The sequence below is a fragment of the Xyrauchen texanus genome, chromosome 32 (genome assembly GCF_025860055.1).
Source record: "Xyrauchen texanus isolate HMW12.3.18 chromosome 32, RBS_HiC_50CHRs, whole genome shotgun sequence".
In the NCBI taxonomy this organism is placed as follows: domain Eukaryota; kingdom Metazoa; phylum Chordata; class Actinopteri; order Cypriniformes; family Catostomidae; genus Xyrauchen; species Xyrauchen texanus.
Window position 1 is genome coordinate 7,733,373 of NC_068307.1, and position 18,191 is coordinate 7,751,563.

An 18,191-nucleotide genomic window follows, 5' to 3' on the forward strand; every position below is an offset into this window, starting at 1 on the left:
TTTGTGCACTAGAAGCTTCTGTCACCAAGACAAATTGTATGTGTAAGCATACTTGGCAATAAAGCTCACTCTGAATCTGATTCTACAGAACATAAATACTCCACAATAAATGTCATCATTACTTATAATATATAAATTACCCTCATATTGACCAGCTATTGACTAAAGTATGTGTACTCTTTTGTATTTAAGTAAGGCACAGTTTGGCTTAGGTAACTTTTAAAATATACCTAAGGTTAACTGTTTCTTTAGTAGCCTTTATTGAAAGCAGAACAACTGCTTTTAGGAAACAACAAGCAGATTTCTTTACTTAAGAGAAGGGATTAAGACAGTTCATTGGCCAGTTCGTTGAACGGTTCCTGAGGGGTGGATATGGTTCAAAAGACTTGTCAAAACAGGATCAATAATTAACCGCCAGCAATTACTTTATGTTCCGTTTAATCAACCTATTAATAGTAAAACCTTAGGGTTGGCTTTTGAAAGTATGATAATGTAAAGTGTTAAACAGCATCTGAATATTAATTCGGTTTGAGATGTTTTACATTCCTTTGTTACTTGCATTTTATGCTAACTATGCTTCACTAACTTTGAAACTCACAAGATACATTTACATTGATGGACAACACCTCAATTTTGCTTTCATGATGAGACTATTAAAATCAGGATATTTGGGACAGGTCATCATTTGTAATTAAAGCATAGACGTACACACATGTATATGATTCTAAACAGACAAATACAAGTTACATATCTATGCGTGCTTACGATCCACACATAAATTAAATAACGTTTTTCTTTTGCTTTTTAAAAACTGTTTTAGGGTTGGGTTTAGGGTGTGGGCTAGTATATAATTAGCTTTATATAAAAACAATAGAAAGTCCCCATTTAGATGGCTAAGTAAAGGCTTGCTTTTACTAGTAAAACTTTTTCTTTTTTACTAGTATCCACTTGACCTTTATTAAACAAATGTCACTAACTGTCACTTCTAATTTTTTGTTTTATAATCCAGAATGTTATTCAAGACATCAACCTAATGAAATACTTGGTATAAGGTGCAATATGATAGCGCCCTCTTCTGTTTGCAAAGGACTGTTGCTGTTGTGACGTGAAATTCCAAAAACACATTTTCAGTGAAATCCATGAACATACAGATGTTGACTTTATTTTTTTAAACAAGAATTATTCGTCAGCTGTGATCTCTTTTTTAATTTTTTTTTTATGAAATATCCATTAGATTACAAACATGTTACTTGACTAATTGTAATGGTTAATAAAAATGGCTTTTTGTGTAGCCTCACCAAACATGGCCATGAAGCCATTGATATACATTGCCTACAGTGGGTTTGAAAAGTCACCATACCATTTCTAAATCTGTCCCTTTTTATTGTAATACACTCTGAAAATAGAAACTAGTAATCAAATTAGGATAGTTTATGTCAAATTACTCATTAGAAATTGCTACAGCAAAAACAACTTAACTAAAGCATTCTGGAAAATTGATATAACCAATATTGTTAGTTAGTTATCCTGCATGGGAGGGTCCTTCTACATAAAGTCTTATATTGTATAAACTACAATAAGCTATCTAAACAAAACTTAAAATTATGTAGTGTAGTGAAAATAAATGTGACCAATTTTAGATTCTCCTTATACTAATTGTATAAAGCAAGCATGTCAATTAAATGCACTGTTTTATTAAAATTAGTCAATAATAAATCATTAAAAAGATTAGTGCGTCCAAAAATGAAAATTCTCTCATCATTTATTCACCCTTATGCATCCCAGATGTGTATGACCTTCTTTCTTCTGCAGAACATAAATGAAGATTTTTAGAAATCTCAGCTCTATAGGTTCAAACAATGCAAGTGAATTGTGACCAGAAAATTTCAAAAAGCATACGAAAGCAACATAAAATGACTCCAGTGGCTAAATCTACGTCTTCGGAAGAAATATGATGTGTGAGACACAGATCAAATGGTAAATGGTCAGCACTTATATAGGGCCTTTTTAACCTTAGCAGTATTTGAAGCCCTTTACGCTGCGTCTCATTCACCCATTCACACACACACACACCATGCAAGGCGCTAGCCTGTCATTGGGAGCAACTTGGGGTTCAGTGTCTTGCCCAAGGATACTTCGGCATGTGGACTCGTGTGGGCCAGGAATCGAACCACCAACCCTGGGATTAGTGGACGAACCATTCTACCACCTGAGCCACAGCCCCCCATTAATACAAGTCATTTTTTGTTTTACTATAAATCACCACCTTTGACCAGCCACAACCAGTAGGTGGCGATATGCATGAAAAATGTGAATTGACAAAAAACTAATTTGGACATTTATAGTAAAATTGATCGATTGTTTTTTTTTACCCGCACCTACCATATCTCTTCTGAAGACAAGGATTTAACCACTGAAGTCATATGGATTACTTTTATGCTGCCTTTATGTGCTTTTTGGACCGTTAAAAGTTCTGGCCACCATTTACTTGCATTGTGAGGACCAACAGAGCCGAGATATTCTTCTAGAAATCTTTGTGTTCAGCAGAAGAAAGAATCTGGGATGGCATGAGCAAATATCAGACAAACAATACACAACCACGGGTGACTGTTGATCATTTTTTATATGAATATAACCATAATAATGTTACAAAGAGGGTCATTTTCATAACTTTCCTTAACTTTAAACAATCACAACAGAAATGAAAATATGTAGACAAACAGGTACAAAATAACAATTGGATGTTAAACTTATATCACCAAATAGAAAAGCACTTTGATTTATTTCACAACAGTATTTAAAAACTGTATAGTATTATACTATAGTATTTTCCCTTACCTGTAATCAAACATTGAGTAGAATTAAAGTGAAAAAAAAACACAAAAGAAAATCAGTATATTTGCACATTTGTCTTTTTTAACAACCTCATACTCGCATTTGATTATTTAAAATATTTTTCGGATTAATTTATTAGATTCGTTGTTGTCAAAAAAGTGCATTACTAAAACAAAGCAGGCTAACACCAATACACCCACCACCAGGCCGCTCTCCAGACCTCCTTTAATGTAGACACCTTGACCTAGGCCAAGTCCCCATCATCGCACTGTCAAGTGCACTGTGAAACTGCCTGACATCCTGATGACCTTTGCGTCCTCTGTGTAGGCCATGCCTCAGAGTCAGGTTTGTGAGGTCCACCAGTTCCCTCTTGTGAGAGAGCAGTGTCATCATGTGGTCCAGCTTGGAGCGAATCGAGGAGTAGTGGTACTGTCGCTCTTTAGTGCGCTTCTGACAGCATACCCTCAGATTTCCATCTTGACGGACTGCAACGTTGCGGCGAATAGGTGGGCGACAGTCCACCTCCTGTAGTTTTGGGCAATTTCTGGGTGGAGAAGAGCTGGAGGTGGAGGAGGCGCTGGGGCTGATCTGGTTGCTACTGGAGGAGGTTAGCGGAGGCAAGGTGTCTGTGCTTGTCTGCACACTGATTTCTACTGTGTGGCAGGCCGTTTGTGTTGAGATATGGCAGGAAGGTAAAGTGGGAGAGATCGTCACATCCACTGTCTGAGTATGAGTCGTAATGCTATTGCAAACGTTCATTGCCGGCACACAAGGATGATCGTCTGAGGATAACACTTCCTCCCTGAGCTCCTGCTCGACCCAGTCTTCTCCTAGAGTGGAAGTATCAGAAACTGGGTTACTCTTTCTGTCTCGATCTTCTCTGTCATTATTCATCTGTTGGATCTCTGGGGTCTGAAGTCTGGTTGGAGTGCTCGTCAGACATTCTGGTTGAGGCTTTATTTTTCGTGCCAAGTGGGAGGGAGGCGTTCCAGGTGGTTTGAGGACAAGGTGGTCATATATAGCACTGTTTCTGGCACCAGAGGGAGCTCTTGTATTCACCGGCAGTGGTAGGGACTGGGCATAGAGGATGCGAAACTCTTCGTCAAATCTCTCAGTTATCTGGCCAGATAACTCGATCAGATTGCTGCTATTGAGTTTGCCATCTGTCCAGTTAAACCTTGAAGATAAAAAAAATTTGACACTGAAAAATCTCTTATTGGAAAAAAGAAAAATCCTTTTTAATCATTCTGCATTTTTGAAAAGGTCACACCCACACATTAGCTTAAAGAATATTCTGGGTTCAATGCAAGTTAAGCTCAGTCGACAGCATTTGTGGCATAATGTTGATTACCACAAATAAATGATCGAGTTTACAGTGAGGCACTTACAATGGAAAAGAATGCGGCACATTTTTGGAAGGTTTAAAAGCAGAAATATGAAGCTTGTAATTTTATAAAAGCACTTACAATTAATTAATCTGTTAAAACTCATATAAATTTGTTTAAATCCTCATTTTTACAGTAATTTTAGGGTTTAAGGGCTTGTTTAAATTACATTGCCATGGCAACGAAGTTGGAAGTCGGATATAACTTTACACAGAAAAGGTTAGTAAGCGATTTTATCACACTACAGTCATGTTAATACACATATTAAGTCTTGTGGCTATACTTCTGAAACCGTGAATATTTTAATGTTTACAGACTGGACCCATTGACTTCAACTGTAAGTGCCTCACTGACCACATTTCCATGCACTTAAGAAAGCGGGTTATTCCAGGGTTTTTTGCAGAAAATGCAATTCTGAAATGTCATGTTAACGAAAACGCTGTTTAAGAGAAAGCTGCTTATGTAGCTAAGTAAACACATATGCAGCGTTCAAACAGGTTTTTGAAGAGTGCGCATGTGGGTGGAACAGACCAGATTAAAAAAAGTCATAGGATGGAGCCCAACAACAAGTCAACAAAACATTTCTGGGAGTACAGTGGGAAAAGCACATACACTATAAACTATACCCATTTATAAACACCACTGTGAAATATCGAAGGTTCCTTACGTTCGTGTATATGTGCTTGTACAATGAGGGAATCCCAGAGTGTTTCGTAAAGGGAAACCCCACTATTGCAGCGCAAATCGAGCGGAGCAACAGAGAACAAAATAGCGAAGTCTTCCTCGGACACCATGTTTGTTATTTACACAAGTATCGCGGGGAAGTTACGTTGCTCTGGAGAAAGCTGCTTACTGACCATGCCGCATGTATACAGGAGTAAGAGTATGTCAATTTAACAGTGCATTTAAACCAAAATGCTGCTTTCACGCAATACATCGCTTTCTCGCAATAATCCACTTTCTGGTGTCCATGTAAATGTAGTCACTGACCCTATTTTCAGGTGATCCGATCACGTGGTCAGGTGAGACTCATTGCTGTTTACACCTGGTTACTTAAATGCATCTCCTGTGACCACTTGTGATCGGATTTGGAGGGGAAGATCTTGGTTTCATGAAAACATACATCAATCATTATACCAGTGCATATTTATACAACATGATAATAAAGTGCAACCAAGTCAGAAAAGACAAAGAAAGCACGAAAAAAAATTGCCGTTTCTCCCACATGCGGTGGAAATTACAAGCAGAATTATTCATTATTTTAGTGTATTCCCTGTTTTAAAGGAGCATCAGGTGTTCATGTTTGTCATTTGTGTTGATATCAGACACACTAAAGAAGATCCGTGAAGCTCTCGTGATTGTGTATGTATCCGCTTTTTTAAAATTTCCAATTGGACGGTTATTTTCTTTTTAAAACAAACATTAAATTTTTGTTTTAGCACAGCAGTTGATTGACAGGTGAGGGTTGACACTTCACTGATGCCGGGTCACATAAAAGACAGAATAGCATTTACACCTCAAATGCGTTGTGGTCACATGCGTTTTTGACCACATCCGTATGTGGTTTTTGTGATCGGATCACAAAACCTTTAGACCCCATTTAGACCTGTACTTAGGGTTGACTACCTGTGATCGAATCACCCGAAATGCATCCTAATACCAGGTGGAAATGGTGTCACTGTAACCCATATTTTCTTCTGAATCTGTCCAAGGTACACATATTCTAAGAGCTTCTATAAGGATGCATCTAAGTACACTTGTTTAGACTGGCACTTTGAGTGTATCACTTTGATTGCTTCGCATAATAAACAGCATTTTTAGGATGCTGTATCAACTGAAACGTTCGAAATTGCGCTCCATCCATCTGTGTTTGAATACAAGAACGTGTCCTCATCTTGTGCTGTCAGTAAGTGTAATGCATGATGCCTGTACAGCTGGAGTTGCACCCGGCTGACTGAGACTTGTAAGAACATGAAAAAAAACATTTGTTACAATGGTAGGAAAATTCCTCATTATGGTCTGGGGGCATGATTAATTTTTCAACACTGCACTGAATTAACTGCATTGAATTAATGTGTTAAATTGACAGCCCTAGTTTAAGTGTGTAATTTCTGTGCCACTAGCACAGAATTGCAAAAATAATTACTATTAGAGTCTTACCCTAACTCACTGCATTGGTTGAGCTAATGTTGGCATGTGGGGCTGGTCTGGATGTGCAAACAAACAAAAAAAGCAATATTTCAGAAGTGCACAGAGCAACACATTTTGGGGGCATCAACCTATGAATAACTTACAGTTGTCTTTGCATATAAAGCTGGGATGGGGGAATGGATTTTAACAAAGAGAAAATGTATGAAGCAAGATAACATCATGGATGGCTGCTTTGGTTTATAGCTCTAGCGTTTTTGTTACTTTTGTTTGTTTGTCATATTATTTGGTCACTCTTTCCTGATCAGTTTCACCAGGGAAGAACTGGATATTTGGCAGAGCATAACTGATAATTTGATTTGATTATTCTGACGTTTTGTTAGACATCTTAGTTGGAGGTGTAGCAGTGCTCTACAAGCGATCCAAGAGACGCAAGCGAGGGAAACGCGCTGGCGTGCTTGTGAAGCTCCGTCTACGCGGCTTTAGGTCTGCTGAGTATTTATCTGTCGAATGGATGATGCTCCCTCACCAACAAAATTAAATCACTCAATCAAATAAGGACTGTAAGGACTTTTCTAACTCTGCTGCTCTGTTTCATGGAAACCTGGCAGAATGAATCCCGGACAGCGCATTTTATCTGCTGAGCTTCCAGCGGTTCAGAGTGTATTGTGTTTGCAGAATTATCTGGGAAAACGAGAGACGGCGGGACATGATTTTACAGCAACGAATATTGGTGTACAGATGTAACAGTGTTGAAGATGAGTTTTCCTCATTCATTCTAGTGAAGGTTTACATCCTGCCACAAGCATGCGCAGCGCTGCAACAGCTGGCTGATCACATCACAGACACGGAGCAACAACTCCTGAACTCACTTATTATTATTCTTGGGGATTTTAACAGAGCAAACCTTCCATGTGAACTGCCCAAATACAAACAACACTTCACATGCCCCACCCGAGATTTAGGACTCTCTGACCACGATTACAGGGGGCCTGGGTAGCTCAGTGAGTATTGATGCTGACTACCACCCCTGGAGTCACAAGTTGAAATCCATGGTGTGCTGAGTGACTCCAGCCAGGTCTCTTAAGCAACCAAATTGGCCCGGTTGTTAGGGAGGGTAGAGTCACATGGGGTAACCTCCTCGTGGTCGCAATTAGTGGTTCTCACTCTCAATGGTGTGCGTGGATCGTGGAGAATAGCATTAGCTTCCACATGCAAATTCTCCACAATGTCATGCACAACGAGCCACGTGATAAGATGCACGGATTGACAGTCTCAGAAGCAGAGGCAACTTAGTCTTGTCCTCCGCCACCCGGATTGAGGTGAGTAACCGCGCCACCATGAGGACCTACCAAGTAGTGGGAATTGGGCATTCCAAATTGGAGAGAAAAGGGGATAAAACATTTTTTAAAAAAGGAGGATGCTTACAGAAGTGGGAATAAATTATTGTACAACCAGGCCAGAAACACAATGATAAAGAGATTTGAGTGGCTAAAAGAAACTACTCTGAAAAGCTGAAAAAAGATTTTTCAGCCAACGATCCTGCATCTGTATGGAGAGGGCTGAAGGACATTACCAAGTACAAGACACCACCCTCTCACTCTGTAGAGAATCAACAAATGGCTGATGACCTGAATTTGTTTTACTGCAGGTTTGAAATGCCCAGTCTCACATCCCTTCCCCACTCTGATCTTAGCTTCTCACACCCACTTACACCACCTGCAACCCCCCTTCTGCTACTCAACCCGCGCTGATGGTCTGTGAGGAGGATGTGTGCCAGGGATTCAAGACACAGAAGACTAGGAAAGCTTCAGGCCCAGACACCTGCCTGTTTGAAAGTCTGCCCTGACAAACTTGCCCCAATCGTCACACATATCTTCAATACATCACTGGAGCAGTGTGAAGTTCCCGGCTGCTTGACTACAGACCTGTCGCTCTCATGTCCGTTTGAGAAACTTGTTTTGGCCTACCTGAAGGACATCACTTGACCCCTGCTAGACACCCTTCAGTTTGCTTACCGAGCAAACAGGTCTGTGAATTATGCTGTCAACATAGGACTGCATTATAACACCTTGACAGACCTGGGACTTTTGCAAGGATCCTATTTGTGGACTTCATTTCAATACCATCATGCCTGATCTTCTCTCAACCAAACTAACCCAGCTTTCCGTGTCCACCCCAATCTGTTGATGGATTATCAGCTCTCTGCCAGATAGGCAGCAGCTAGTGAGACTGGGGAAACTCACATCTGGGACCCTCACTATTAGCACAGGTGCTACGAAGGGATGCATACTTGCATACTCCGAAGGGATGCATAATGTAAACGAATGACTGCACTTGAAAGGACCCCTCTGTCAAGCTCCTGAAGTTTGCAGATGACACCACGTCAGTCTGCATACAGATGGGAGGTTGAACATCTGGCTGTCTGGTACTGTCACAACAACCTTGAGCTGAACACTCTCAAAACATTGGAGATGATAGTGGACTTCAGGAGAAATCACCACACACTTTGTTTGGGATATTTGAAAGCTTTTTCATGACCAAAAAGTCATGGGACGTGTTTGTCAACATATTTTGATATTGAACCAAATGTTGTCAGAAAAACCTGCTTTGTGAGACACAAAGCTTCACAAAACTGAATCCTCCACTGATCCGCATTCAAATCTAAGAACGTTTTACATCTCATTGGAGATTTGTTTCATTCTGGGAGTAATTTGTAATTAAAACTGATAGTTGCAAGGATTGTGAAATTTGCCACAGCAGTATCTATAAAATATTAGTATCCTCAACCAGTAACAATCGATTGTGATTGGCCCATTCAGAACAGCACACCCATTACATTTGGCAGACGTGTGATATCGCCATCTACGAGCTGCTTCAGCAGTGGTCTGGACCTCTGCCCATATGGTTAAAAAGAACCAGCTCATAAAAATCATTTGATCATCAATTTGACTCTAATGGTTGGTAAATGGTCTGCACTTATATAGTGCTTTTTTTTAACCTTAGAGGTTACCAAAGTGCTTTACACTGTGTCCCAACCACCCATTCAAACACCAATGGCCGTAGAGCTGCCATGCAAGGTGCTAGCCTGCCATTGGGAGCAACTTGGGGTTCAGTGTCTTAGCCAAGGACACTTCGGCATGTGGAGTCGTGTGTCGAACTGCCAACCCTGCGATTGGCAGCCAACCTGCTCTACCACCTGAGCCACAGCCGCCCCTGGTTGCATTGTGTTTTTTGCTGCACATCCAATAGCGCTTCTCGAAACACTGTCACAGTGTGTTAGTATGGCGTTTCATCTGCTCCAGTAGAAGAATGTACAGTATGTTTGAGTACCATTAACGGAACCGACAGTCATGGAAATCTTTTTTTTTTTTATACAAGTGGTTCTGAATAAGAAGCTCACAGAGAGAAGTATGCAAAAAAAAATATTCAAAGAAATCCTTTATTCTCCATGATTCATGACACGAGCAGTGTGTGAGAGCAAGAAGTGGAAAGAGGGAGATATGGTGTTTGACTTGTTAAATAAAACCATGTTTATAACAATATTCCTGAAGTTCCCCACCGTGCACTCAAGGTATACCATTATAACCTGCAATTAACATCTTCAGAACATATGGAAAATAATCAGTCTTACCTGTATGAACCTGTCGCCACTCTGTTCCCATCAATCAGCATAAATCGCTCATGAACCTTTCCAGTGATCCGAGCACCTGATCTCATGTAATAGGTCGAGCCTGTAATGGTCCGAACGTTCATTTGCTTTAAATAAAAAATATAGATAATAATAATTATTTCAAAATGACATAGCATGAAGTTTCTTTGTTAGAACAAAAATACAGAGGTGCTCACACTTCTATGGCATGAGATCTACCTTTTCATAATGCCATTATACTGCAGTAAGGTAGTGTTTCACAATACCAAAATGTAGGCTACCAATACCAGTGTAACTTGACAATTCTTGATACAGAAACTTACACTTACTTATTTGTTAATGAGATAACCATTGTTTCAAGTTAAGTAATTATTCAAGACATGGACAGTAATGTAATAAGAACAAAGAAACAAATTAAGCAAATTCACATTGCATTTCTTCAAAGGTGACAGGAAGCCATTGCATTTCAGACCATACATAGAAAGGAAAATGTTTGCATGCTCAGTAAGGGGATTTAAGCATTATAATACATTTCAGTGTGGACTAGACTGCGACAACTTTTAGAAAACGCTAGAAATGGCAGTTCCATTTTTTTTTGTTTAATTTAATCAACAAAATTAATTCATAAAACTTTCATCAAATGAAAATAGAACAAATACTTTTTAACATACCATTGAATTTTTGAATAGTGATTATTAAAGCACAAAATGCTGCAATTCTATTATTTAAATATAAAGTCTGCAGGCGCTGCAAGCTTCAAAGTGAATGTGTGCTCTCCCCTGTTATCTACAACAAGCACAGCACATGATGCTCATATAATTTGGTGTTTTCAGGCTTCACAAATTCACACTGAAGCATGCAGCACATGCAGACTTTTTATTCATTTAATTTAATTGCATCCTTTTGTGGTTTCATTTTCAAACTAGGACATATCACAATTTTAATTTGATAAATTATTAATTTCATTGTGAAATGAGTAACAGCACACACTCAAATAAGCGTGTGAGCCTTTGAAAGCAGCTGTGTGTTAATCAGACAGCGTGCAGAGACCGAATTGAGTCGGTGCTCGGTACTAATGGTATTGGAGAAACACTTTTTTTATTTTAGGATCGACTTGGAACCAAAGTTCCGGTACTTTTGACATCCCTAGTAACAAAATTCAAATAAACATTTAGAAATTGAAAAAAGTATTCAAATGCAACATAAAACTACATAGAAATCGGGTCTTCAATGCCTGATTAAAGGTAAGGCAAGTTTATTTATATAGCACATTTCATACACAATGGTAATTCAAAGTGCTTTACAAGGTAATAAAGTTATCCAGCCACGGTTAATGAATAGTTGTCTCTGTCTAGAAGGCTGCATTTACACTGCAAGTTCAAATGCAGAGATCTGATATTTTAATACATATCTGCTTTTTTTTTTTTTACATTTACTTTAGACATAACTGACTGCGTTTCTATTAACACCTCGACAAAAAAGGATTATAAAATGTATTTGACCATCACAGAGGTGCGTATTCGCATAACAGAGAAAGCCGCCTGTTAGTCACATATTGCGTGGGAGTGAATTCCCAAAATGTAGTTTGGCAGGAGAACAGTCATTTATATTCATGAGGAAATTGATTCCTGATTGGACTGAGAATCTATGACCCAAACCTAACCCTACCCCTAAACCTAACGCTATCCACACAGATAGAGCTTTCTTTATAAATATAAATGAGTCTTCCCTTGCCATCCTATGATTAGAGGGTTCACTCATATTGTTCCAAACCCAAACACAAAAGGAGAGTTCAGGCAGAATTTTTGCCTCAGTCACCATTCATTTTCATTTTAAAGAAAAAATATGCAATGAAAGTGAATGGTGCCGAGGCTTACTCTTACTGCCTATTCTGTGTTCTACAGGTAAGTCATACTGGTTTGGAATAACATGAGGGTAAGTAAACGATGACAGAATTTTCCTTTTTGGATAAACAGCATTCATCAAACTATATGCATACCAGTAGTTCATCCAACTGTACATGTAGGTTTTTGCACATCTCTAAGAATGAGGGGACAGAAGACTGGTCCAAAAGAATGTACACAGGGACTAGGCGGCGCTTGCATGCTTCTTGAAGGTCTTGGAAGATATCCAGGTCTGTCAGAGAGTCAGTCACAATAGCAATAACCTAAGGATAAAAATCAATGTTTAATAACCTCCAACCACAGAGAAGATAGTACAAAAAAAAAAAAAAAAAAAGTGCATAAAATGATGCTGTAATTTTGTAATTGAGAATTTATCATCACAAGTTCAGCTCCACTTTATCCATATATGGTGGAAATAAACCAAATAATAAACTTGACAATCATAAAAGAGCCAGACAGGCATGTAACTGGCTATGCACCATGATGCTTTCTTATTACATTTGGCCTTTAAGTTGATAAAAGCTGGAACAGATCCAGGCTGCCTGCAGCTATAACTGCAATACATTCAGGTCAAAAACCTAAACTTCATTTAAGGGTGTGAAGAGCCTGTCGTGGCACCTCAAGGCTTCATGTTCAGACCTAAAAGGTAACAGATCGGTGCGAAAGACTCTTCAGGAAATTCTTACAATTCCACACATCATATCTAGATTTACCTTTCTAGACATCACCCGAAACCCCAAAGAGAGAGGAGGGAAATCTTGAAACAAGAGGTACTTTTCATCATTGTTGTTTAACTGTGCAGTTAAAACCCATCAAACGAATTCAGTTGTTATACTCTACCAAGAAAAATAAAACATCAAACTAAAAGGACTACTTTAGATTCGAGGTGTGGACAAGCATGAATAAAAAAAGACTCTGGGAAATTAATGAATCATTCAGACAAAGATCAATAGAGTACAGGAACTATAGGCTTATTGAAAGATGGACAAATGATGAAATAAATAAAGACCTATTCAACAATCCGTGTTAAGTGTTGCTTTGATTTTTGTCGCATTTGACTTATCCACATGGGGTTTGTGAAGTTGCTTTGAAACAATGTATTGTGAAAAGTGCTACACAAATAAAATGGGATTGAGATCAATTGAACTAAGTTTCAGCACCGTGAACAACATATGAATTATCAAAATTAGTCATAGACAAATATGTTGTCTGAGATTATAAAAATTTGAAATCTTTTATAAATGTAGAACTTTGTGTCCATGTTGTTTCATACATTTCTGAAAAACATTTGTAGCATTTTCTACAAAAAACAAAAATATAATGTAATAACAATGTCAAGTGGTGTAACCATTAAGTAAAGGATATTAAAATACTTTTCTTGCTCATGTACACAACCGAATCACAAAATGTATAAAACGTTTTCAAACATATTTAAGGCATTTTAAATTTCGTACATTGTAATTGTGAAAATCATGAACATTTGAGTCACGAATATCAAAGTTGTTCTTAGGGTTACTCATTTGACATTAACAAAATATGCCTTTTTAATAAAAAAATATTAATTTTTAAAAAACTAAATAGGGTCTTCTGTGTTGTTTCCTTTTTTCTTATTTTTTTTTGTCACATGACAACAGAATGGCATGCATGTTGGATATACCACCTGACTTTGATTTTTTGGACAAAATAATCTTAATAATATTTTAAAATATTTTCACTGCTTAATTTTTTACAAATAATAATAAAAGTTTATACCAAAGTACTAAATACACTTCGATTCGATATACTGCGATATAAAACGCTATTATAATTTAATTTGATTAAATCAATTCCAATTTAAATTAATTAGGGTAAATTTCAATTATATACTGATGTCTGTTGAAGAGCATGCAGCTCGAAACATCACGTTTTTGTCTCTTTGTGAGCTCATTAAATATATTTGGAAGCAAGCTTGTGACAGCTTTGTACGTGTTTACGTGATATGAGTACGCAAATATTTCAATATAAATATCGATACATAGATATAAAGTATCGATACATAGATATAAAGTATCGATACAATATAATGAAAAAAGTATCGTGATATATCGATATTTTATTGTATCAACACAGCCATTTTCCAAACCACTCATGCCAGCATTTATTTATTTTTTATTTACTATCTCAGGAAAACTTATTTTTAACATTAAGCCCCAGAATAAAATATATAAAAAACTATTTAAATGACGTTGAATTTAGAAACTGAAAACATGTCCATCTCTTATAACAGCTGACATAAATATTAATTGTAACAAAGAGTGTATAATCATGGTGTAGATAAGCCATGTATAGGATTAAAACAGTAAAAACGTGAGAAAGTACCTCCTTTGCATTTTTTATCATCTTCCTGGCCACCTCTTTGCAACTATAAATGCACTCGCCATAACTTGGTTGGAAGTGTGCAACAGCGCGCGTCACTCCACGAAACGATCCTGTAGTGAACGCTGGCCAACCCATCTCTAAAACTGGAGGCTCAATATCGGAGTTCTCAGGGAAATAAGTGACCGATGAGCAGTCCAGTGTGCCAGAATGGTCCAAATGAGAATCATCTCCGATCAAAGAAACAGATTTTGGCACGACAGCTGCACGTGAAATCCGCCGAATCTCGTCATCCGACAGAAAGTTGGGGATTCTCTCTTTCTTTAGGAATCCCATGAAGGAGTCGACCCCGCCAGCGACCAACTGTTCAAGAGCGAGTCGGTGTCTCTCGTTGTACAATTCTTTGACGTTGACATCCTGTCCTGTCCTCGGTGTCCGCCAGCCTAGCGAATCCTCAAGACACTGTGAAAGAGCCATAACTGAATGTCGTTTAGTCTTCCACGTTCAATGATACTTAACGTTCCTAAATGGAATGTTACACTCCACTTGCACTGATACCTGTATCCTGTACTTTCGTATTGGTTGACGGCCATTGGTTGATATTTTGTTGCCAGTCGAATTGTTGAGTCACGTGTCCATCAAGTAAGAACACCATTGGACAATCAGCCCGGCGCTCATTGGTCAAGAGTTTGAATTTGGAGGCAAACAGAGGCGGCGTGATTCTTTGCTGTGTCAGGCAGGTACTAACTCACATCATGAATGCACACTCGCAGGCTGTGTTTTGAAAATAGATACAATTCTATTTAAATATCTAATATAAATTCAGGCATAAATATAAACCATGCACGTCACAATTAAAAATTTTAAATAAGTAACTCATAATCAAAGTAATATTTGTCACGTACACGTGGTGCATAGTTAAGCTGGTGAATCGCATTTCCAGCTAAACTGTTCATGCGATTGTTTGTACAAAAAAGGCAGAAAGTATAGAACAAAAAATGGATCAATAAGAATAATATATAGCATAAGAATACATATATTGTTAAATGAGACATCCAGCATTGCTATTACTGTTAATCACTACCTTGTAATATTAATGACTGATGATATTTTAGTGATATTAATTATAACTGTAATAATCTGGTTATTTACAATAGTATTAAACCACTTGGATGTACAGTACTGTGCAAAAGTTTTAGATGACTTTAAGATGTTTCAGTGTCTTAAGATGGTTATTTATATCTGCTACTTTAGTGTGTCCAAAGTGTGGTGGTGGTGTAGTGGTCTAAGCACATAACTTGTAATCTGGTGATCAGAAGGACGCTGGTTCGAGCCCCACAGCCACCACCATTGTGTCATTGAGCAAGGCACTTAACTCCAGGTTGCTCTGGGGGATTTTCCCTGTAATAAGTGTACTGTAAGTCGCTTTGGATAAAAGCGTCTGCCAAATGCATAAATGTAAATGCAAAGGAAATATAAATTTTAGACTCCCAAACATTACTTTTGCAAATAGAAAAGATTAGAATAGAAGAACAGGGCACTCCGCAAGAGTTGGCATTGCCCCCACAGAGCCCCCCACTGAACATCGAGTCAGTCTGGGATTACATTTATATTTATATATTTGGCAAATGCTTTTATCCAAAAGAGGAACACATAAGAAAATCATCTTAAAAAGACAGTGGTATGAAAAAGTGCCATATTACAAAGTTTCACAAGTATCAGAAGCAATTTACTTTACTCTTACATGAAGAGACAGAAGCAATTGAGACCGCCTAAATAGATAGAAGATCTGTGGTGAATTCTCCAATAAACTTGGAACATCCTAACTTCCAACAACCAAGAAAAACCGCGTCCAGGTGTACCTAGGAGATTTGGGCTGTTTTAATGGCAAAGGTGGCCACACCAAATATTGATTTAAATTTTTGCACAGTACTGTACCTTCTGTGGTGCAATAAAAATGGTTGATCTAACATGACATAACAGGTTATTACAATTAAATATATATTTTTTGCAAAGGTAGGCTGACACATCCATAACCGATGCCGACCATACATTTAAATGGGAAAGTGAACATTTCTGGCAGAGCCTTAAAGGAATATTCAGGGGGTCCAACACAAGCTCAATCGACAGCATTTGTGGCCTAATTTTGATAACAACAAAATACATTTTGACTAAACCTTTTCTTTAAATAAAAAAAAAAAAAAAATGGGTTACAGTGAGGCACTTACAATGGAAGTGAATGGGGCCAGTCTGTAAATGTTGAAATATTCATTATTTCAAAAGTAAAGCCACAAGATGTAAACAATATGTGTGTTAATGTTTAGTGTGATAAAATTGCTTAATTACCTTTTCTGTTTAAAGTTATATCCAAAATTACAACTTCGTCATCATGATGTTGATGTCAACAAACCCTAAAATGGGTGTAAAAATAATGATGTAAACAACTTAACAGCACAAATAATACATGAGTTTTAACAGAAGAATTAATGCAAGTGCTTTTATAAAATTATAAGGTTCACATTTCTATCTATAAACTCAAAAAAAATTGGCCCCATTCACTTCCATTGTAACTGCCTCACCATTACCTTGATTTTTGCTTTAAAATAAATAAAATTTTAAAAATAAGAAAAATATATATATAGGCTACATATTTGGTAATCAACATTATGCCGGGTTCAATACAAGTTAAGCTCAACTGACAGCATTTGTGGCATAATGTTGATTATCATAAAACAATATAATTATAATAATTTTGACTTGTCCCTCCTTTTCAATAAAAAAAGCAAAAATCGAAGTTGCAGTGAGGAAGTTACAATTGAAGCGAATGGGGCCAATTTTCGTAGGGTGTACAGGCAGAAATGTGAAGCTTATACTTTTATAAAAGCACTTACATTAATTTGTCTAATAAAACACAAGTAATATTTGAGCTGTAAAGTTGTTGTTTTTTTCTGCTGTTATGTTGTCATGGCGACGAAGTTGTAAAATTGGATATATCTTTACACAGAAAAGATTAGTAAGTGATTTTATCACACTAAAACCATGTTAACACGCATATAGTTTACGTCTTGTGGCTATACTTTTAAATCAGTGAGTATTTTAACATTTATGTAATGGCCCCATTCACTTCCATTGTAAGTGCCTACCCAGATTTTTTGCAAACCGCATGGCAACCGTCTCGTAATGGACAGTAGGTGTTTTCGGGCTTTATCCAATCAGATTAATCTCCGCCTGTACTGTCAAAAAAAAAAGAAAGAAACGCTGCTCTTCTGAAGGTGTAATTGCCACTCTGGCGTGAGGGGGGAGCCCCTGGAAAGCAGATCCACCACCACGAGAAAAGAAATGAATAGAGAATAGGATAGAAAAAGACCTTGAAACATTGTACGTATTTATGAACCCACATACAGGGAGTATCACACAACCTGTTGATAACAGACAGAGCGTTTTTGTTCTACTTCGGTTGATTGGTTACAATCAGCACGGAGAACACAACAGTAGTCTGTGTGAACGCTCAAGACTTACTTTACCTCAAATGACCTTCTCAAACCGTTTGCAATCACTGTTGGTAAAACTGTTAATGGACGCTGGTAAATATGGCGGGAAAAATGACAGGCTTCTATGCTATTAATTACACAGAATGTGTATTAAACAGTTCGCGTGATTTATTACTCTATTGTATTGTGCACGATAGAGATTCTATTATTGTAACAGTTCGAGCATTTCGTTCCAATTATATTCATGCTACAAATATCTGTTTGTAGTAGTAAGCACATGCTCACAGTCGCTCTAGTAGTCCCCCCCACGTCCCCATACGACCTACTGACCGAAAGTGCTGCTCCATATTTATGGCTATATTAGACATTTGCGCATGAGTCACTCCCTTCAGTGTGTCTGCTCAGTCCGTCCTAGAACAGA

General features: G+C 37.8%; 1 protein-coding gene across 1 annotated transcript; it reads right to left on the minus strand.

Moving 5' to 3' along the window:
- Nucleotides 1–2,326: 2,326 nt before the first annotated feature.
- LOC127626224 (protein FAM83D-like) lies at nt 2,327–18,180 on the minus strand. The gene is made up of 5 exons (XM_052101855.1): nt 18,101–18,180; nt 14,283–15,053; nt 12,020–12,187; nt 10,003–10,127; nt 2,327–4,012 (listed from the first exon to the last, which is right to left on the minus strand). The coding sequence occupies exons 2-5, from the start codon at nt 14,754–14,756 to the stop codon at nt 3,061–3,063; spliced, it is 1,719 nt and encodes a 572-aa protein (XP_051957815.1). The 5' UTR covers nt 14,757–15,053; nt 18,101–18,180; the 3' UTR covers nt 2,327–3,060.
- Nucleotides 18,181–18,191: the final 11 nt, after the last annotated feature.

Excerpts from the sequence above, each read along its gene's own strand:
- LOC127626224 (XM_052101855.1), bottom strand. The coding sequence starts at position 14,756 with ATGGCTCTTTCACAGTGTCTTGAGGATTCGCTAGGCTGGCGGACACCG. Across the intron at positions 12,188-14,282 it reads TGATAAAAAATGCAAAGGAG|GTTATTGCTATTGTGACTGA; the intron begins GTACTTTCTCAC and ends TTTTATCCTTAG. Across the intron at positions 4,013-10,002 it reads GTGGCGACAGGTTCATACAG|GTTTAACTGGACAGATGGCA; the intron begins GTAAGACTGATT and ends TTTATCTTCAAG.